Source organism: Chlorocebus sabaeus, chromosome 8 (assembly GCF_047675955.1).
Source record: "Chlorocebus sabaeus isolate Y175 chromosome 8, mChlSab1.0.hap1, whole genome shotgun sequence".
NCBI classification, from domain to species: domain Eukaryota; kingdom Metazoa; phylum Chordata; class Mammalia; order Primates; family Cercopithecidae; genus Chlorocebus; species Chlorocebus sabaeus.
Window position 1 is genome coordinate 148,094,540 of NC_132911.1, and position 20,870 is coordinate 148,115,409.

A 20,870-nucleotide genomic window follows, 5' to 3' on the forward strand; every position below is an offset into this window, starting at 1 on the left:
GTAGAAACGGGGTTTTACCATGTTAGGCTGGTCTTGAACTCCTGACCTCTGGTGATCTGCTCACCTCGGCCTCCCAAAGTGCTGGGATTACAGGTGTGAGCCACCACGCCCAGCCTCTTTTTTTTGAGACTGAATTTCGCTCTTGTTGCCCAAGCAATGGCAACTATCTTGGCCCAAGCAATGGCGCGATCTTGGCTCACTGCAACCTCCACCTCCCAGGTTCAAGCGACTCTCCTGCCTCAGCCTTCCGAGTAGCTGGAATTACAGGTGTGAACCACCACACCCAGCCTCTTTTTTTTTTTTTTTTTTTTGAGACCGAGTTTCGCTCTTGTTGCCCAAGCTGGAGTGCAATGGTGCGATCTTGGCTCACTGCAACCTCCACCTCCCAGGTTCAAGCGACTCCTGCCTTGGCCTCCCGAGTAGCTGGGATTACAGGTGTGCGCCACTACACCCGGCTAATTTTTAGTATTTTTAGTAGAAACGGGGTTTCACCATGTTAGCCAGGCTGGTCTTGAACTCCTGGCCTCTGGTGATCCGCTCACCTTGGCCTCCCAAAGTGCTGGGATTACAGGCGTGAGCCACTGTGCCCGACTGCAGATCTTTTTTGGATGGAGTCTTGCTCTGTCGCCCAGGCTGGGGTGTAGTGGTGCAATTTCGGCTTACTGCAACCTCCGCCTCCTGGGCTCACACGATCCTCCTGCCTCAGCCTGCTGAGGAGCTGGGACCACAGGTGTGCATCACCATGCCTGCCTAATTTTTTGTATTTTTGGTAGAGACGGGGTTTCAACATCTTGCCCAGGCCAGACTCGAACTCCTGAGCTCAATCCTCCCACCACAGCCTCCCAGTGTGTTGGGATAATAGACATGAGCCACCGCACCTGGCCCTGTTCTACTGATCTTGAGCTGAGACTGACCTGCAGGGCCACAGAACACTCCATGAGCTCAGCAGTCCCCCCTGTGCTCACACGGGCCTGTGGGGCTATAGGCTGGACCCTGGCTTGGCCTCACCCTGGGGACATGAAGGGCTGGCCGGAGTGAGGCTAGGCCATCAGGGCTCTGACAAGAGGACTAAGCACTGGGGCCCTGAGCCTGTCCCCCTGGAGACTGAGGCCACCTCTACCCGCAGGTCTCTGAAGGTCGGCCTGCAGATCTCCCTGGACTACTGGTGGTGTACCAATGTTGTGCTTCGAGGGGTGGAAGAGGTTTGTCCCGGTGCCCTGGGCACATGGTGGTGGGCATGAGGTGGTGGGCTGGGTGGGACTGAGGAGGCAGCCACCTGTCCCCATGTGTTCTCCCCATGCCTGTGGTCAGAACAGCCCGGGCTACTTGGAGGTGATGTCTGCGTGTCACCAGAGGGCGGCTGACGCCCTGGTGGCAGGGGCCATCAGCAACGGGGGCCTCTACGTGAAGCTGGGCCAGGGGCTGTGCTCCTTCAACCACCTGCTTCCCGCCGAGTACACCCAGACCCTGCGCGTGCTGGAGGACAGGGCCCTCAAGCGGGGCTTCCAGGAGGTGAGTGCTACGCTGAGGCAGAGGGAGGTGGGGGCTCCAGCAGTGGCCCCAGGCTGCTCTGAGCACCTGTCCTTCCAGGTGGACGAGTTGTTTCTTGAGGATTTCCAGGCCCTGCCCCATGAGCTCTTCCAGGAATTTGACTACCAACCAATTGCTGCTGCCAGCCTGGCACAGGTGCACAGAGCCAAGCTGCATGATGGCACCAGCGTGGCTGTGAAGGTATGTGGGGGCCACCTTGTTCAGCAGTGGACTCGGAGTGCACAGGGGACCCCATGTGCTCACCATGCCCTCGCCTGGTGCAGGTGCAGTACATCGACCTGCGGGACCGCTTTGACGGGGACATCCACACCCTGGAGCTCCTGCTGCGGCTCATTGAGGTCATGCACCCCAGCTTTGGCTTCAGCTGGGTCCTCCAGGTACTGCCCCACCCCTTTCTCGGCCAGCAGGAGCAAGCACGTAGGCAGAGCTGGTCCTCAACCACCATCTGGCCCCCAGGACCTGAAGGGGACCCTGGCTCAGGAGCTGGACTTCGAGAATGAGGGCCGCAACGCGGAGCGCTGTGCGCAGGAGTTGGCACACTTCCCCTACATCGTGGTGCCCCGCGTGCACTGGGACAAGTCCAGCAAGGTGGGCTGGGCCAGGCCCTTGGGGTGGGCACAGCGCCGGGCCTGCTGAGCCCAGCCTCTTGCTCTCCCCAGCGCGTGCTCACCGCCGACTTCTGCGCCGGCTGCAAGGTCAACGATGTGGAGGCCATCAGGAGCCAGGGACTGGCGGTGAAGGACGTGAGTGCGGGGGCGGGGCGGGGCGGGCGGGGCGGGCGGGCGCTACGTCCGCTGCAAGGTCTCTCCTCTCCCCAGATAGCAGAAAAGCTCATCAAGGCCTTTGCTGAGCAGATATTTTACACGGGCTTCATCCACTCGGACCCACACCCTGGCAACGGTAGGAAGTTACCCCGGGGGGGGGGGGGGGTCTCGGGGTGGGCGCGGCGCGACCTAAGAGGCTGTATCCCTAGTTCTGGTGCGGAAAGGCCCGGACGGGAAAGCGGAGCTGGTGCTGCTGGACCATGGGCTCTACCAGTTCCTGGAGGAGAAGTGAGCGCGGGCGGGTGGGCGTGGGGCGGGGCAAGCCTCTCCTGCCACAGGGGGCTCATGGCTGCGGGCCCATCCACCCAGGGACCGCGCAGCCTTGTGCCAGCTGTGGCGGGCTATCATCCTGCGGGACGACGCCGCCATGAGGGCGCACGCAGCCGCACTGGGGGTGAAAGGTGAGGGCGTGCGGGGGTGGCCGGGGTACCACAGACGGGAGGCGGGCGGCGCGGAGCCCAGCTCAGAGCCTCCTCCCTCCCCAGACTACCTCCTGTTCTCCGAGATGCTCATGCAGCGCCCCGTGCGCCTGGGGCAGCTGTGGGGCTCACACCTACTGAGCCGCGAGGAGGCAGCCTACATGGTGGACATGGCTCGCGAGCACTTCGAGGCCATCATGGCGGTGCTCAGGGCGCTGCCGCGACCCATGCTGCTAGTACTGCGCAACATCAACACCGTGCGCGCTATCAACGTGGCCCTTGGCGCCCCCGTGGACCGCTACTTCCTTATGGCTAAGAGGTCGGTGGCCCGAGCAGGCGCCCGTGGTGGGGCTGGTGTGGGGCTGATGCGGCGCTAATGCGGGTACACGTGTGCAGGGCCGTCCGCGGCTGGAGCCGCCTCGTGGGCGCCGCGTACCGGGGTGTCTACGGCACCAGCCTCCTGCGCCATGCCAAGGTTGTCTGGGAGATGCTCAAGTTTGAAGTGGCGCTCAGGTGAGCGGCTGCGGGGCAGGTGGATGGCGGGGGCCTGCTTCCCACCCGTGATCCACCTCCCCACCCACCTGTGACCTGACCCGCACAGGCTGGAGACCTTGGCCATGCGGCTGACTGCCCTCCTGGCTCGTGCTCTGGTGCGCCTGAGCCTCGTGCCCCCAGCGGAGGAGCTCTACCAGTACCTGGAGACCTAGGGTGCGCGGCCCGACGACCACGGCAGCCGCCTGGGGCCTGCGGGGCCCTTTACGCCTTGAGCCGACGGAGGTGGCTGGGCTGGAGGTGTGGACGCCCCGAGCCCCGTGGGCACTTGCACTGGGGGGCTGTGACCGCAGCTGGGCCAGGAGGCCGTGTAATGACCACACACAGTCCTCTCAAACAAAAATATTTTTCCTTGTGTTTTATACAAAAATGGGGGTGGGAGGTAGTGCGGTGGTGCTGGTGGCAACGGCATCCACGGGGCTAGAAGTGGGCGGTGACGCGGTCCGTCTCCAGCAAGTCGTCCAGGATCTGCAGGGGACAGACGGGTGGGTGGGTGGGGACCTGCACGGAGGGGCGGGCGCAGACCTGGGGCGCGCACTCACTATGTCGGGCGTGGTGCCGATCTTCTTCGCTAGCTCGCTGCGCTCCATGGTGCTCAGGTACAGGTAGCGGTTGAGCAGCTCGCCATCCAGCACGTTGCGCACAGCATTCTGGAGGGTGCGGCGGTCCACGTGCAGCATCCTGGGGCGTGCAGGCAGGGGTGTCAGGGCAGGCTGGGGTGGAGGGGCGCTGCACAGGGGCGGGGCCGGGGCTCACCGGAAGGCACGGGGGTTGAGGCCGGCGTGGTGCGGAAGCATGGTGGTCAGCGCGTTCTGCAGCATCAGCAGCCGCCGGTAGGTCTTCTCCTGCATGGGCAGCAGCAGCCCGATACCACCGTCCAGGGTGGCTGGCGGTGGGGAGGTTTCGGTGTGAGCCAGGCCAACCCTAGGGCCCCCCACCCAGACACACCTGCCCCCCCCACTCACCAAACCACGTGATGTGCTTATTCTCCCACACGACCGACTTTTTGCTGAGCCCTTCGGTGGCCCCCCGGCATGGGGTCCTCCAGAACGTGTTCACGTGGGCACCCACGTGGAAGTCCGCCCTGCGCAGTAGGCGCATGCCCCCAAAACTCTCCTTGGCTAGACCAGAAAGGCCTTGGGTCACTATCAGCCCAGACCCAGCCCAGGCAGAGGGGGTGGAGGAAACACTCACCTTCAGGCAGGTACATGTACACCATGAGGTTGCGGTCACGATCAGACACTGGGGAGCAGAGGCCCACGGTCAGCCCCGGCCACCCCCAGAGCCTCAGCTCCCCAGGGCCCTGCCCACATACCCAGAAAACCCAGCTGGGCGTTGTCCACCATGAAGTCCACGCTGTACACCTCCAGGGGCTTGGCATCCTGGGGGTGGGAAGGGGTGTCAGAGGTGCCTTGGGTGGGTACCTACCCAGACACGGGCACCGTGGCCACAGGCGTACCCGCGACACCAGGCTCAGTGTCTTGCTCTCCTCCTGGTAGCGCAGCAGCGAAATGCTCTTCATGACGTCGGCTGCCAAGATGAAGTTCTTGACGCTGATCATCTGGTGGATGTACAGCTGCGTGTCGATGAAGGCCATGCCTGTCAGCTCACTGGCCCGCAGGCTCCACAGGAAAATCTGGGGGCGGAGGGAAGGCTGAGCAGGGGCAGAGGCTGAGCTAGGTGGGAGTGAGGCAGGGGGCACACGCCAGGTGGGACTGGCACACCTTCTGGCCGATGGCTGACACCAGGTGGCCGTTGCAGTGGCAAAGGGCAGTCACAGGCCCCTTCTGCTCCTTCTCGTAAAGGACTTTGAACTTGTTCTTGGTCAAGGGCTGGCCGGGCTCCGGCACCACCTCAATCACATCCATGATCAAGATCTGGAGGGCATGGGGATGGCTGTGGGAATGGCATAGGGGCTGCCAGGGGCTGCCTGCTCCCGCCCCCGCCCACTGGCCCCTTACCCGTCCTCGGCACGTGACCTCCTCCCCCTGCATGAGGCAGGTCCCGGCGGCCACGTAGCCTTTGAGGCCCGACACAGTCTCCTCGCTGCGCAGCGACACTGTCTTCATGCAGGTCACATGCTCCCACTCCTGCAGCTCGATCCTGTGGGGGCCGGGGGACTCAGGATGCTGCCCCGGGGGCCTTGGGCAGCCCCCACCCCAGCCCAGCCTCACCTGGCATTGGGAATAGCCTCCCAGCTGACTGGGGAGATGAGCTGGATGGAGAAGGCCTCCTGCTGGGGGTGGATGTACCGCTCATCTGTGGGGACCAAGGGTGACAGTCAGGGTGGGGCTTCCCCAAGATGGGGCTGAGGATGGGGGAGCGTGGTGTGGGCGTCACCACCTCTCTCGATGGTCTCAAACTCCTTCTCCTCGCCAGTCATGCGTGGGATGCGGGCACACGGCGTGTTGGTGCTGGTGGCTACAGCATACACCTGTGGGTTAGTGGTGGGGGTCACACACCAGTGGTCAGGCCCAGAAGGTCCCTGATAGGGCGGGGGTGGGGGGCAGACCTTGGACTCCACGTGGTAAGCCACATAGTGGGCTGTGCAGCGCAGCGGGATCTTCCTGACAGGCCATGGGGCATCATAGGACAGATAGGCAGGCAGGACACTGATCCTCAGCTCGCCCTGGGGTGGAGGCACAGGGTCAGGGGATCCAGGGCTAGCCAAGGGCAGGGGCAAGTGGGCCCAGGCCGCCAAGAACCCTGGGATGTTGCCCTCAGCTCTTCGGGAGCAGGGGTGGGTGAGGGGCAGCTGTGTCCAGGAAGGTCCCAGAATGGGCTGCTGCTCAGCCTCTGGGGCTCCTGTCCATTTCCCCAGGCTCAGCTAGGGCTAGGGATGTTGGCCACAGGGGAGAGGAAAGCTAGGCCAGGAGGGCACTGGAGGCTGCAGACAAAGGGTCCACAGACTGCCATGCTGGGGACTGAAAAGCAGGCAGAGGGAGCCAGGGCTGCCCTCTTTCACGGACAGTCCTGAGTCCTCAGGTGCCTGGGAAGCACTCACCGCATCCCAGTCAGGGCCTCAAGCGACCTGGAGTGTGGTGGCTTAAATGGGGAACCAGGATCAGAAGGCACGTGCACCCTCCCAAAGTCACAGAAGAGCAAGGGGCAGAGCTAGCGCTCAAGTCAGCTCTCCTGAGAGCTGCAGAGGCCAGGCCCTGTGAGGGCTTGCCCAGCTAGCCAGCAGAGCAGTGGCAGGGACCCCAGGGGCTGCAGCCCCAACTCCAACCACCCCTTTCCAGACCTTCGGTGCACCAAGCCCCAGGTTCCACCTCCTCGGCCTCAACCCCACTGCCCTCTGGACACTCCTTCCTGGTCCTCAGGTTGGAGCCAATGGTCCCTCCTGTTCCCTCCCCCTCAGCCCCCAGCTGGGGCAGCATCAGCCAGTGCTGCTGGGAACCGGCCAGGCCCCACCTGTCTATTGAAGTACAGGAAGCCGCGGGGACAGTTGACATTGTGGAATGGAGCGAAAGAGTCGACGGGGCCATCGATGGCCATGGGGTGCAGCCGCAGAGCCCCTCGGCCAGTCACCAGCAGCCAGTGAGGGGAGGGGCCGCAGATGAACACCTGGGGGCAGGCACTGTCAGGATGCTGTGGATAAGGCCACATCTCTCTTCTACCATAGTCCCCTGCAAAGGCGCTGGCCTACCCCTGAGTAGCCATAAATATCCTCGAAGTAGCGGAAACGCGCCACGCGGCCCCGGGCCCCGGGCCCCTCCTCCGTGCTGCCACCTTCTGCTTTCTTCTTGGATGGCTTTGGCTTCTTCTCACGGAAGTTGATATTGTGAGGGACCTGGGGGCGGGGGAACCATGCAAGTCCTCCAAGGGCTCCCGGTCTGAAACCCATCCCTTGTGCCACACCCACCCCACGCCCCTGCAGTCCAGCCACTGGCACCTTCTTAAAGCGGACTTTGAGATTGCCCTGGCCGAGCTGAGAGTCGTGGGGAAAGGCCTCGTAGATGAGCAGCTCCTGGTCCACATGCACCTGGCAGGGTGAGGGGTGGGCCGTGGGGGAGATGGGGCGGAGCCATGGGAAGGGGCGGGGCCAGGCAGGGCCATGGGAAGATGGGATGGGCCATGGGAAGAGGTGGGCTGTGGGTAAGGGCAGGGCTGTGGGGGAAATGGGGCGGAGCCATGGGAGGATAGGATGGGCCATGGGAAGAGGTGGGCTGTGGGTAAGGGCAGGGCTGTGGGGGAAATGGGGCGGAGCCATGGGAAGGGGCGGGGCCATGGGAGGATAGGATGGGCCATGGGAAGAGGTGGGCTGTGGGTAAGGGCAGGGCTGTGGGGGAAATGGGGCGGAGCCATGGGGAAGATGGGAAGGGGAGGCCAGGTCAGGCGTTCTCACCAGCAGGTAGGGCCTGCTCTGGCGGCTGCCCAGTGCCACCAGCAGCACCTCCTTGACAAGGGGCAGCTCCCCCTGGCGCGTGGCCTCCTCCCTGCGGGCCTCGCCCTGTGTAGTGGGCTGTCCAAAGGAGCTGTCCACGAGGACCCGCTGCCCCACAGGGAAGTTCTTCACCAGGAACACCAGCCGCCAGTCGGGGAGCTGGTAGATCTGCGGGGTGGGCAGCAGTCAGTGGAGGCAGGCGGGCGGAGCCGGCTGGGCCACAGCGCAGGGCACCACCTACCTCCATGGTGCCATTCTCCCGCACCAGCAGGCACCAGTGGGTGGGCTCTGCCCGGAAGGGTGCAGGGTCCCGGTCAGCAGGGGGTTGGCTGCTTCTTCGGGCCTCCTCCTTGCTGGGGCTGAAGAGGGAGCCTGAATCCCCATACAGCATCTCCTCCTCGTCATCCACAGTGGGGCTGGGGGCCAGCAGAGGGTCACAGGCAGCCTGCCAGCCACAGGGACCCAAGCCCCTACCTGTGCCCCCGGCCCCCACGCACCTCGTCTCCGAGCCCAGGCCCTCGGCCTCCGAGCCAATGCGGCCTCCCAGCTCGTCACGGGCCCCGCCCAGGCGGCTCTCAGTGGTGAACATGCCACTGAGGTCTCGGTACAGGCACAGCGTGATGACCTTGGACTGCTGCGGGGAGAGGGGTGGGCTCAGTGGTGGACAGGGGGCGGGGACGGGCGGACGCCGGGAATGAGGGGCCTACATGGTGCAGGGGAGGCTTGTGCAGCGCCAGGCGGTGGTGGCGGCCACCGTAGGAGTCACTCTTCAGCAGGAACATGGTGACGTGGCCCTCGGCACTCATGATGACCACATAGGGGTCGGCCACGGCGCACTGCACGATGGGGGCGCCCAGGTCCACGGGGATGAAGTGCAGCTGATTCACTGTGGGCATGGGGCAGTCAGCACGCGCCTCCCCAGGGCTCACCCCCTGCCCCACCCCCCACCATCCCCACCCACCTACCTCCTTCCAGCAGGCGGATGCCCAGCGGTGACACTTGGACAATGTAACGGTTGTCCCCGATGTTCCCAGCAAAGACCGTGGGGCCCTGCGTGGCAAAGCCACTGGTGTCCAGCTCCATGATCTCCTGCCCCGTCTGCAGAATCTGCGGGCAACAGCTGTGACGGAGGCGCCCCCCGAAGGGGACCCCAGCCCCAGGTCCCAGGCTCTGCCCCTTACCATGGTTGAGTCTTCCCGGCTCAGAATCAGGAATCCATGTCTACGGCCGTCATCGTCTGCTTCAGGGCTTCTGGGTTCCTGCTCTGTGCCCTCCCCTTTGGGATTGTCCTCCTGTCAGCGCCAAAGGGGAGCAGGCTGGGAGCCACAGTCCAGTGAGGGCAGGCAGGCAGGTGCAACCTGGGCCCCCCTAGTCCACAGGAAGGCAGTGCCGGTCCATCCTAGAGCCTCCCTGCAGCGGGCTCGCACCTACCTCTTCCTTACGCACTGGGGCAATGACTGTCCACATGTCGTAGCAGCCGGGAAGCTCAAAGGTTGTCACCACCTGGGGCCGGATGCTCTTCTAGAATGGTGATGGGGTGGGGGTGTGATGGGGGTGTGAGCCCACCCAGGTCCCACCAGGAGGCGCCCGCCCCTACCTGCCCACACACCTGCAGCACTGACAAAGCCCCGTTCTTCCCGTGGCCAGAGCAAACCACGATCTCCAGGTCCGGCTCAGGACTGTTCTGAAACTGCACAGGACTCAGGGGTGAGGACTATGCCCTCCACCCCCACTCACACTCCAGCTCCTGCCCACAGCCCTGACCACAACCCTGGGCACCTCTTCAGAGAGGAAGGCAGGCTCGCCCATGGCAGCGTTGGCGCAGGGTCCGATGTTAAGGATGCTGTCACACACCTGCGGCACAGCGAAAGTCAGGGACCGCTGGGGGCACTGGCTGGGATGGGGGCCCTGCTGCCTCAATCTCACCTCAAAGGAGTAGGTGGCCAGCTGTGTGCCCGACTGGGCCTCGCTGCCGTACACTTCAATCTCGTCCACCTCATCCTGCGGCACCGATTTACCCCCAGCTGCACACAGAGAGCTCACCTGAGCACAGCCCTGGGTCACCTGGCCCTACTCCTGACCAGCCCTGGCCCGGCCCTCACCTGACCAGCTGGCCGTCGCGTCCACTCGCTTCTTCTTTGAGGGAGGCTCTTCCTGTGAGGCAGGCGGGGCACTGAGTGGCATGCCACGGCATTGCCCACATGAAGGGTGGTGGCCTGATGGGCCTAGGAAACCCACCTTGTCGGCAGCCTCACGGACAGCACTGGCCGGGGGCTCCTGCAGCTTCTCTGTGTACTTGAGGAGGAGGGAGTTGCCCAGGCGAGAACCCAGGAACAGGTACCCGGGCTCCATGGTGACCATCTGAGGGAGGGCAGGTGGGTGAGGGCGGGACTGGGCCTGGACCCAGAGCCAACCCCCAGTCCCAACTCACGCTGGTGGTGAGGACGCTGGCGGCTGCCTTGTCAAAATGGAATGCTCGGACACTGCGCATGCCATCGGTGATGAGGGTCAGCACGTAGCTGGGGCAGGGAGAATTCTGAGTCGGGGACGAGGACCCTGGGGGAGTGAAGGGGGCCAGGAGACCCTAGGGGACTTGGGGGGATGGTAAGGGCAGAGTTCATGGGTGGGGGAGGGGCTCACATCTCGCCGCCCTTGAGGGAGATGACCATCTTGTCGTAGGAGATGAAGGTGGCCTGCGCGCAGTCCAGGGTGATTCGCACACCCTCCTGGGTGCCTGTGGGGTGCGTGGTCAGGCCGACTGGGCAGGCCCAAGCCATCCCTGCCCCACCCCAGCCACCCCACACTCACGTAGCGGGAAAGCTGTGGTGCCTGTGGTGAGGCTGTTGAGAGCCACACCGTATGGGGGAACGCTCTGGTTCAGGTACAACAGCGAGTTGACGGCAAAGACCACCACCCCACCTGGAGGTGGACACAGGCTGGTGGGCAGGCTCAGTGCTCCCTCCACACACCCCCCATCCACTCCCAGGATACTCACCTATGGGCTTGGGCACAGCCAGAGCCTGGGTGCAGTCAAAGGGCAGGCTGGTGAGGGACCAGATGACGGGGTGCACCTTCTGCGTGATGTTCAGTGAGATGGCCACGATGGAGCACGTATCCTGCCGCACAGCCACGCGCCTGGGGATGCCAGTGAGTTAGCCAAGGGCCTTACCTCCCTGCAGAGATCCAGGCCCTGCTCCTCACTGAGCAAGCCCCCTCCCCAGGCCCCGCCCCAAGCCCCACCCACACCCCATAATCCCTGCTCCAAACCCCACAAACCCCACCCGTGCCCCATGAGCCCTGCCCCAGGCAGAGGCAGCTGAGGGGCCCACAGCGCAGAGGGGCCTCCTTAGGGGGCTCACCCAGGCCAGGTCTGGTTGGGCTCAAACAGGATGAGCAGGGTGGGCTCGTAGTAGCCATGCAAGAACTGTAGGTCAATGATGTTGAGTAGCTTCTCATCTAGGGCCCGGACATCGATGATGTAGCTGGGCAGGAAGCTGGACCTCTGCCTGGGGGGCCAAGGGCTTCAGCAGGAGAGGAGGGGGTGCGGGGTGGGGAGCCTGGGCTCCGGGGCCCCCCCACCCGAGCACCACAGCCTGCCTCAGCTGGCACTCACCCCTCACCCACGAGCCCCTCGTGCTCCTCGGCCAGGCTCTCCCTGCGGAAGGGCAGGACCACCAGTCGCGTGCCGTAGACAAGCATGGCTGCGCAGCGCCCATCGGGGTCCACCCGCACTCGTGGCGTGTGTACGTTCTGCACAAACCCGTCCTGGGGGCAGAGGGGGCATCAGCCAGGCCCAGCATAGGAGACCCCAAGGGAAGCACTTGGGGCAATAGAACCCAGCTGCAGGGGGAGGGAGGGTGGCTGGGCTGGGGCCTGGGTCAGGGCGTGAGCATGGCCCTACCCGAAGCTCAGGCTCCTCAAAGTAGTGCAGCGACAGGGTCTTCAGGTCATGGGTGCCCGGGTCGTATTCCACCACAGACAGCTGGGGTCAGAGGGCACAGCCGTGGCTGCCGACTGCCTGTCCTGACAGTGTCACCCCCGGCAACCAACAGCTGTGCCCAGGCCCACCCCACCAGGCCCTGGCACCCACTCCCACGCCTTGGCCAGGCCCACCCCGCCAAGCCTACCACTCACCTTGGCATCCTTGAAGCTTAGGAGCAGGGCATCCCGCTTGGCTCCTGCCAGCTGCACGCTGGCCATGGACATGACGTTGCCAAAGAAAGAGAAGGAGGCAGCGAGCTCGAGCTTCTCCCGGTGGGCCTTCCCCTCTAGGGGAGATGCCAGGGCTCAGGGTCAGGGCCCAGCCATGCCTGGCACCCGCACTGGCACCCACAGGGCCTTCCCCTCTAGGGGAGACGCCAGGGCTCAGGGTCAGGGCCCAGCCATGCCTGGCACCCACACTGGCACCTGCACAGCCCCAGGCCACCCCACCACACTTACCTGAGCTCCTGTCATTCTTGGTCAGAGCCTGGATGGGGGAGAGAGGGCAGTGAGGGGCTACATCTGGCAGCTCACCTCATCCAGGGAATGAGAAAAAACCACCAAGGCTGGCCCCTGCCTCCTGAGAGCTCTGCCCAAACCCTCTCTGCAGCAGGGAGGGAGGGAGGGAGCAGACCAGGGGCTTCTGGAGACAGCTGTGCACACCCCCCCCAGTGACCCCATTCATGCTCTCATGCCCATGGCGCAACCCTGGCACAGGCCCCTCCCCAGGAAGCCCCTACCTCACAGCTCCCTAGCAGCCCAGAAATCCCTACCTCACGGCTCCCTAGCAGCCCAGAAATCCCTACCTCACAGCTCCCTAGCAGCCCAGAAATCCCTACCTCACGGCTCCCTAGCAGCCCAGAAACCCCTACCTCACGGCTCCCTAGCAGCCAGGTCCTGTGAGGCAAGTACTCAGGGTCAGAGTGCACTGTCTCTGCATCTGCACACCCCCAAACCTGCCTGGTTGCACACTCACAGCAGCCCAGCACCGGCCCCTGGGTCCGAATGTCACAGGATAGGAAGCCAGAGCCAAGGGGTACCTGTAGCTACTGATCCTTGTGCCTGTTAGAGAGGAGGAAGCCCTGAGCTATCCTGACGCCTTGGGCTCCCTCAGGCTGCCTCTCTACCTCCTCCCTTTTCACTGCTGTCCCAGAATGGTAAGAGGCTGTGTCTTCTTTGCTAAGCAGCTAGTTTAGTTAGCATACTTACATACCATTGCCTCAAGGCAAGGGAAAAGTGGGTTTTTTAATTTGTTTGTTTGTTTGTTTTTGAGATGGAGTCTCACTCTGTTACCCGGGCTGGAGTGCAATGGCATGGCACAATCTTGGCTCACTGCAACCTCTGCCTCTTGGGTTCAAGTGATTCTTCTGCCTCAGCCTCCTGAGTAGCTGGGATTACAGGCGCCTGCCACCACATCCGGCTAATTTTTGTATTTTTAGTAGAGACGGGGTTTCACCATGTTGGCCAGGCTGGTCTCGAACTCCTGACCTCATGTGATCCACCTGTCTCGGTCTCCCAAAGTGCTGGGATTACAGGTGTGAGCCACCTCGAGGTCATTTTTCATGATGGACTTGTGCTATGGGGAGGGCATCCTGGAAGCTGGTTAACAGATACAGAAGAGGCATCCACAAACCAATACCCATCTCACAGCGACAAGGGCAACTCCAGGGCTTCACCTGCAAATTCTACCAAAGGTTTCAGAAGTAACGACAAACTTAAAAAAACAAAAAACAAAAACAAAAACTCACTCACTGGTGTGGGACTGATGGCACCGCAGGCGGCTCTGGCCACCCCAACAGCCCACAGACAGATGGGACAGGAAGTGACACCAACCTCCTCAAAACACTTGCAGATGAGCCCAGTGACAAGCAGGAGTATTATAACAAAACTGGGTTGAGTTATTCCAGGAACACAAAACTAGTTTTCGACAAGAACAGCCATCACTAAACTTACCATGTGTCAAAATTAAGGAGAAAAATCATGTCACTTTAATGGATACAAAAAAGCATCTGATAAAAGCATTCATGATAAAAACTCTTAGTAAAGCAAAAATAGGAGGAATTTTTTTTTGTTTTTTTTTTGAGACAGAGTCTCACTCTGTGGCCCAGGCTGCAGTGCAATGGCGCAATCTCGGCTCATTGCAACCTCCGCCTTCCAGGTTCAAGCGATTCTCCTGTCTCAGTCTCTTCAGTACCTAGGATTACAGGCACGCACCACCACGTCCGGCTAATTCTTGTATTTTTAGTACAGACAGGGTGTTTACCATGGCCAGGCCGGTCTTTTTTCTTTTTTTTGAGATGGCGTCTTGCTCTGTCGCCCAGGCTGGAGTGCAGTGACGTGATCTCGGATCACTACAAGCTCCACCTCCTGGGTTCACGCCATTCTCCTGCCTCAGTCTCCCAAGTAGCTGGGACTACAGACACCCACCACCACCCCCAGCTAGTTTTTTGTACTTTTAGTAGAGATGGGGTTTCAAGGTGTTAGCCAGGATGGTCTCGATCTCCTGACCTCGTGATCCATCAGCCTCGGCCTCCCAAAGTGCTGGGATTACAGGCGTGAGCCACTGCGCCCAGTTACCAGGCTGGTCTTCAACTCCTGACCTCAAGTGATACAATCGCTTGAATCCGGGAGGCGGAGGCTGCAGTGAGCCGAGATCGCACCATTGCACTCCAGCCTGGGGGACTAGAGAGAGATTTCGTCTCAAAAAAAAGAAAATTTTTCCCTCTTGGTCGGGACCAGTCAAGGATGCCTGATCCCCTCTGCCAAGTATAAGGCCAGTACACAGAGATCAACTGCACTTCAGTGTACATGCAAGAAACAGGGGTAACCACTCAGAAGTTTTTTTTTTTTTTTTTTTTGACAGTCTGGCTCTGTCACCAGGCTGGAGTGCAGTGGTGTGATCTTGGCTCACTGCGGCCGGGCGCGGTGGCTCAAGCCTGTAATCCCAGCACTTTGGGAGGCCGAGGCGGGTGGATCACGAGGTCAGGAGATCGAGACCATCCTGGCTAACATGGTGAAACCCCGTCTCTACTAAAAAATACAAAAAACTAGCCGGGTGAGGTGGCGGGCGCCTGTAGTCCCAGCTACTTGGAGGCTGAGGCCGGAGAATGGCGTAAACCCGGGAGGCGGAGCTTGCAGTGAGCTGAGATCTGGCCACTGCACTCCAGCCTGGGTGACACAGCGAGACTCCGTCTCAAAAAAAAAAAAAAAAAAAAAAAAAGATCTTGGCTCACTGCAAGCTCTGCCTCCTGGGTTCTAGCAATTCTCTTGCCTCAGCCTCCCGAGTAGCTGGGACTACAAGCGCATGCTCTCACGCCCGGCTAATTTTTTTTTTTTTTTTTTTGTATCTTAGTAGAGTCGGGGTTTCACTGTGTTGCACAGGCTGGTCTTGAATTCCTGACCTCAGGTGATCCACCCGCATCGGCCTCCCAAAGTGCTGGGATTATAGGCGTGAGCCACTGTGCCCGGCTGCCAGGCTGGTCTTGAACTCCTGACCTCAGGTGATTCACCCGCCTCGGCCTCCCAAAGTGCTGGGATTACAGGCCTGAGCCACTATGCCCGGCCACCACTCAGAAGAATTTTAAGAAAAATGTGTACATAGTCAAATGGTCTAATGTCTAACTGGCATCTTGGGGAAACGGGAACAGAATAAATAGCTAAAGAAATAGTGACCAAATGCCAGGCGCGGTGGCTCACACTTGTAATCCCAGCACTTTGGGAGGCCGAGGCGGGCGGATCACGAGGTCAGGTGATCAAGACCATCCTGGCTAACATGGTGAAACCCCATCTCTACTAAAAATACAAAAAATTAGCCAGGGGTGGTGGCGGGCGCCTGTAGTCCCAGCTACTCGAGAGACTGAGGCAGGAGAATCGCTTGAACCCAGGAGTTGGAGCTTGCAGTGAGCAGAGATAGCGCCACTGCACTCCAGCCTGGGCGACACAGTGAGACTCTGTCTCAAAAACAAAAAAAGAGGCTGGGCGCGGTGGCTCACGCCTGTAATCCCAGCACTTTGGAAGGCCAAGGCAGGTGGATCACTTGAGGTCAGGAGTTCGAGACCAGCCTGGCCAACATGGTGAAACTCCCATCTCTACTTTTAAAAAATACAAAAAATGGCCGGGCGCGGTGGCTCAAGCCTGTAATCCCAGCACTTTGGGAGGCCGAGACGGGCGAATCATGAGGTCAGGAGATCGAGACCATCCTGGCTAACATGGTGAAACCCCGTCTCTACTAAAAAATACAAAAAACTAGCCAGGCGAGGTGACGGGCCCCTGTAGTCCCAGTTACTCAGGAGATTGAGACAGAAAAATTGCTTGAACCGGAGAGGCGGAGGTTGCAATGAGCCAAGATCGCACCACTGTGCTCCCATCTGGGCAACAAGAACGAAACTGTGTCTCAAAAACAAAAAACAAAAACAAAAACAAAAAAACGGACTTTTATTAATTTCAACAATGTTGTTTGCATATTTTCTTCCCCATAAAGGGGACTTTTGTGCTGCCCAAGGCCACATGCTCGCCCATTTCCTATCCATGCCTTCTCCTCCCCTCTCTGCAAAGCAACAGCCCCTCAACACCCTGAGGTGCAACTGGCCTTGCTTCTTGCCTCCCCCAGAGACTGAGGTACCAGCAGACACCCCCACCCTCTTCACTGCATGCATGTTCTGTGCCTGCCTTCCCATGGCCATGGGTGCGCAGGTCACACGCAAGCCAAACCAAGCCTGCACTTGATTCTCTGGGACAGATTCAAGACAGCTGCACGAGGCCGGGCACAGTGGCTCAACCCTGTAATCCCAGAGATTTGGGAGGCCAAGGCGGGTGGATCGCCTGAGGTCAGGAGTTCGAGACCAGCCTGAGCAAAATGGTAAAACTCCGTCTCTACTAAAAATTAGCCGGGCGTGGTGGTAGCGCCTGTGGTCCCAGCTACTCGAGAGGCTGAGGCAGGAGAATCGCTTGAATCCGGGAGGCAGAGGTTGCAGTGAGCTGAGATGGCACCGTTGCACTCCAGCTTGGTGACAGAGGGAGACTCTGTCTCAAAAAAGAAAAAAAAAAAAAGACAGTTGCACGAAAGGTGGCTGTCTCCCTCCCTCTCCAGGTGAATCTGGGCTAGAGGCTGCCTTTAGGGCAGACTGTTGTGGCAAGGATGTGCCCTCCTGGTCTAGCCCTTAAGTGACCGGCAGCTTCTGCCTTAGGCTCCTCGGGCTCTGAGTTCCTGCAAGAAGCTCAACTACACCAACATCGCCATGCTGCCAGGAAAACCCAGCTAGCCACGCTAGGGAACAGGGGAGAGTGGAGGGACGGGGTAGGGGTAGGGGAAGACACATCTGGCCTGTCCCCAGCTCTTCAAGTCATCCCTGTCAAGGCTCAGCCCTGGTGGAGGAGCGCCAAGGGATCCCCACACTCTGATGAATTCCTGAAAACCAGACTTCCAGGTGTGTGCAATTATGATGAAAGACTTGGTTTGTATGTTCCAGGGCAGTTTGTTACAGAGCCATGACTAGACTGACCCCAGGAAGATGGCTTGAGCCCAGGAGTTTGAGGCCAGTATGGACAAAATAGCAAGACCCCATTTCTTAAAAACAAAAAACAAAAGAAGAAAACCTCTTTTCCTGCCATTTACGGCTCCATTTCTTGCTTCAGTTTACACACATCTCCTCCAGAGTTGTCTCTGTTCACTGTTACTGATTCTCCTCCTCTGCTGGGCTCTTACCCCTGCTCTAGTCAGACCACAGCCCCTCATGGCCCCAGCCTGCCCCGTCGCAGTCACATCACCTGAGGCTCAGCAGCATGGGACCCAGCGTCGAGTCCCTCCCAGCTGCCCTCCCTGGGCCTCCAGGGCCCTGTCCAGCTTTCCCCCTGCCTTCCAGGCCATGCGACCTCCACCTCTTTCACGGCCTCTCATCTCCCCAGTCTCTCAATGTGGGGGTGCCCCAAGACCCTGTCCTGGGCTATATTCTGGGTGCCAGTTTCCAAGGGCAGACACCACCCCCAGGCTGAAGACTGTGGCTTTACCTCCATACCAGACCTCACTCCTTAACTCCAGACTCTTGCGCACCCCCCTGCCCTGCACTGCTGCCCGATGTGGAATGAGCACGTTGGCCGACCTCCAGTGGCCAGCGTCCACGGCAGCACAACGCCCTCTGCAGTGAATGCTGGGAGGTGCTGCAGTCTCCACCACCCCTACCAGGGTTGGTAGATATGACCAGCAGAATATGACAGTTTAATAGTGTATTACTACTGCTTCATTTTTTAGATGGAGTTTTGCTCTGTCGCCCAGGCTGGAGTGCAGTGGTGCAATCTCGACTCACTGCAACCTCCGCCTCCGGTTTCAAGCAATTCTCCTGCCTCAGCCTCCCAAGTAGCTGGGATTACAGATGCCTGCCACCATACCCAGCTAATTTTTGTATTTTTAGTAGACACAGGGTTTTGCCATGTTGGCCATACTGGTCTTGAACCCATGACCTCAGGTGATCCACCCATCTTGGCCTCCCAGAGTGCTAGGATGATAGACATGAGCCACTGCGCCTGGCCTCTTTTTTTTTCTTTTTTTTTTTTGAGATGCGGTCTCACTCTGTTGTCCAGGCTGGAGTGTAGTGGTGCAATCATAGCTCACTGCAGCCTTGACCTCCTGGGCTTGAGCGATCCTCCCACCCTGGCCTCCCATGTAGCTAGGACTACACACAGGCCAGCTAACTTTTATATTTTATATTTGGGCCAAGCACAGCGGTGCACTCCTGTAATCCTAGCACTTTGGAAGGCCAAGGTGAGTGGACTGCCTGAGCTCAGGAGTTTGAGACTAGCCCGGCCAATGTGGCAAAACCCTGTCTCTACTAAAAATACAAAAAAAAAAAAAAAAAAAAAAAAAAAAAATTAGCCGGGCGTGGTGTCCCACACCTGTAATTCCAGCTACTGTGTGGAGGGTTTAGGGGGCTGAGGCACAATAATTGTCTGAACCTATGAGGCAGAGGTTAAAGTTAGCGTGAGATCACACCACTTCACTCCAGCCTGAGTGACAGAGCAAGACTCTGTCTCACCAGGAAAAAAAAAAAAATTGTAGAGATGGGGTCTTGCTATGTTGCCCAGGTCAGTCCTGAACTCCTGGCCTCAAGCAGTCATCCCACCTCAGCCTCCCAAAGTGTGGGGCCATAGTTGTGAGCCAATGCACCCAGCCTGAGATTAGGTTACAGGACTCACTGTGGCTTCAGTCTTGGTGAGTCTCTCATTGTGAGGGAGGCTGCCATGTTGTGAGTTGACCCAGGGAGGGGCCCATGTGGCGAGAAACTGCAGCCTCCTGCCAACAATGTGTTCAGAGCAGAACCTCCAGCCCTCGTCAAGCCTTCAGAGGATGGAGCCCTGGCCAGCAAACACGTGTGTGCTGGGGTAGGTGCCCAGGAGGGTTGGCCTCCTTTGGCCTACGCCTCTGACCCATCTGTTTGCTGGGTCAGCCCCTATTCACAACCCTCTTGTGGCTCCTCCCTGCTTTGTGGAGAACAGTCCTGACCACAGCCTACGTCCCTCCATCCTCACCACCACATCCACTCTACACCACGGCCACACCGTGCATGACTCTCCACCCTCAACTGCTTTGGACCTGTGCACAGGCTGTTTCTTCTGCCTGGAACACCCTCCTCTCACCTTCCCTGGGCCTGGGTAAGAGTTACTCCTCCCTTCAAGAACAATGGAGAAACTGCCTCTTGCAAGTAGCCTTTCTGGACCAGCTTTCAACCCTCTGGCAACCAAAATGCCACTGTATTTCCCAAACCCTTGAGGCACGTGCCCCAGTGTACCAAGACTCCTGTCAGCAGTCTGTCCCCATCCTAGACCTGGCCTTGTTCCTGGCGCTAGGAACGTCCTTCCTCTGATAAACTCCCGCTCTGCCTCAGACAGGCTCTTCTGATCATGCGACTGGAAATACAGAGTTTCCTTCATTCACTCCTTTATCCCCGCAGCAGCACTTGCTTCAGGGGCCGGTGTGTTTATTTAGATGTTCCCCTCCCCCAAGTGTCTGCAGGTGTGGTTCACATGGTATCCCTGCTACCCAGCACACAGTGGGCGTTCGTTCCTTCCAAACAACTTGCTGAAAAAACAGAAGAGCAAACAAGACGGCTAGGGCAGCGCGCCCTTCCCGGTGGGGCAGGAAGGGAGGCAGGACAGGGTAGCAGCTACGAGAAAGGACCTGAGCACAAGAGGTTCTGGGTCATATCCTGGCTCCTCAGGCAGGGGAACCTTAAGCAAATCACTGAACTTGTCTGGGGCTTGGCTCTTCCATCTGCAGCTGGGGGCGGTGAGAGCACTCACGTCGCGGAGAGCGGGGAGGGCGCCCAGGGCCCGACCTACCTCGGCGTCGCGATTGAGGCGGTACACATAGAGCTGCGAGGTCCCGGCCACCACGAGGTTGCGCTCGCTGTTGTTGAAGAAGTTGCAGTACATGGCGAACTCCAGGCCGGTGGGCGGATGCGCCTGTTTGTACACGGCGTACATGGCGCCAACCCGGGCTGCGCAAGGCCGGGAGAGGAAGAGTGAGCGGGGTCGCCCGCGCAGGACCCCGGCCCCGTACCGCGTCCCTCGCCGGCCTCGCGCTGCCGCCTCGGCCGCCCTCCCGGCTGCCCACCTGGCAGTTGGAGCCGACTCGAGGGGAACCGGGACGGCGGCGAACTTGGCCCGGCCGGGCCCAGAAGCTGGGCGCGAAGGTTCCGGGCTTCGGCGCCTGCGCAGCGCCGTCGCGAGAGCTGCTGCAGGGGCGACAGCGGCCCCTGGTGGCCCGGGGTGCGGGGCGGCCTGGCGACTCGGCTCCGGGCGGGGCGTCCAGACTCCAAACCCCTAGCGCGCGAAGTGCCGGGCCTCCGCTGCGGGCGGAGTAGCGCGGGTGGGAAGCCGCAGGGGCGCCGGCTGCGGCGGCTCGGGGTCGGCCGGGGGTGCGTCTCCACCAGACCCAGGAGGGCTGCAGGGAGAAGTGACTCCGCTCCTAGCCCCCCGGTGCAGGGGGCCGCGCCGGGGTCCGGAAGAGGGGGCGGGCGCCTTGCCAGTGTCGGGGTGTCCGAGAAAGCTTCCTACAGAGGCCGCACGCCCCCTCTGCCCAGCGTCCCCTCACAGAGCGACCCCCGCCGCCAACACTCCCGCGGAGGACGCAGGACCCCGCAGGCCCGCGAGCCCAGCGCTGTC

At 60.5% G+C, this 20,870-nt stretch overlaps 2 protein-coding genes across 9 annotated transcripts in view; one reads left to right on the forward strand and one right to left on the reverse strand.

Moving 5' to 3' along the window:
* The window catches only part of ADCK5 (aarF domain containing kinase 5), an 18,166-nt gene extending 14,477 nt beyond the window's left edge, over window positions 1-3,689 (forward strand). For 6 of the 8 annotated variants that reach the window (XM_008001925.3, XM_037999967.2, XM_073018521.1 and 3 more), the window contains 12 exons: window positions 1,127-1,202; window positions 1,312-1,512; window positions 1,591-1,731; window positions 1,815-1,928; window positions 2,008-2,139; window positions 2,211-2,294; window positions 2,370-2,451; window positions 2,525-2,603; window positions 2,685-2,776; window positions 2,861-3,113; window positions 3,191-3,307; window positions 3,396-3,689. In XM_008001925.3, the coding sequence (XP_008000116.1) occupies window positions 1,127-1,202; window positions 1,312-1,512; window positions 1,591-1,731; window positions 1,815-1,928; window positions 2,008-2,139; window positions 2,211-2,294; window positions 2,370-2,451; window positions 2,525-2,603; window positions 2,685-2,776; window positions 2,861-3,113; window positions 3,191-3,307; window positions 3,396-3,501 (1,477 nt within the window). In that variant the 3' untranslated portion in view covers window positions 3,502-3,689. The remainder of the gene's footprint in view (window positions 1-1,126; window positions 1,203-1,311; window positions 1,513-1,590; window positions 1,732-1,814; window positions 1,929-2,007; window positions 2,140-2,210; window positions 2,295-2,369; window positions 2,452-2,524; window positions 2,604-2,684; window positions 2,777-2,860; window positions 3,114-3,190; window positions 3,308-3,395) is intronic. The other 2 variants (XM_008001926.3, XM_008001927.3) reach the window with 1 other exon arrangement.
* Window positions 3,677-20,439, reverse strand: CPSF1 (cleavage and polyadenylation specific factor 1). The gene is made up of 38 exons (XM_008001921.3): window positions 20,320-20,439; window positions 20,046-20,203; window positions 12,174-12,201; window positions 11,868-12,001; window positions 11,635-11,715; window positions 11,347-11,498; window positions 11,093-11,239; window positions 10,729-10,868; window positions 10,542-10,652; window positions 10,374-10,467; window positions 10,165-10,252; window positions 9,972-10,094; window positions 9,836-9,887; window positions 9,660-9,757; window positions 9,513-9,587; window positions 9,343-9,423; window positions 9,165-9,254; window positions 8,915-9,025; window positions 8,699-8,840; window positions 8,441-8,619; window positions 8,231-8,367; window positions 7,975-8,149; window positions 7,695-7,901; window positions 7,242-7,331; window positions 6,996-7,139; window positions 6,761-6,913; window positions 5,859-5,975; window positions 5,690-5,780; window positions 5,521-5,605; window positions 5,308-5,449; window positions 5,071-5,223; window positions 4,806-4,982; window positions 4,662-4,728; window positions 4,541-4,588; window positions 4,312-4,467; window positions 4,103-4,232; window positions 3,889-4,027; window positions 3,677-3,814 (listed from the first exon to the last, which is right to left on the reverse strand). The coding sequence occupies exons 2-38, from the start codon at window positions 20,187-20,189 to the stop codon at window positions 3,767-3,769; spliced, it is 4,329 nt and encodes a 1,442-aa protein (XP_008000112.1). The 5' UTR covers window positions 20,190-20,203; window positions 20,320-20,439; the 3' UTR covers window positions 3,677-3,766.
* Window positions 20,440-20,870: the final 431 nt, after the last annotated feature.

Coding starts and splice junctions, on each gene's coding strand:
- CPSF1 (XM_008001921.3), bottom strand. CDS start 20,189: ATGTACGCCGTGTACAAACAGGCGCATCCGCCCACCGGCCTGGAGTTC. Junction 9,255..9,342: donor GGGCTTTGTCAGTGCTGCAG/GTGTGTGGGCAG, acceptor TCACCATTCTAG/AAGAGCATCCGGCCCCAGGT. Junction 4,468..4,540: donor GTACATGTACCTGCCTGAAG/GTGAGTGTTTCC, acceptor TTTCTGGTCTAG/CCAAGGAGAGTTTTGGGGGC.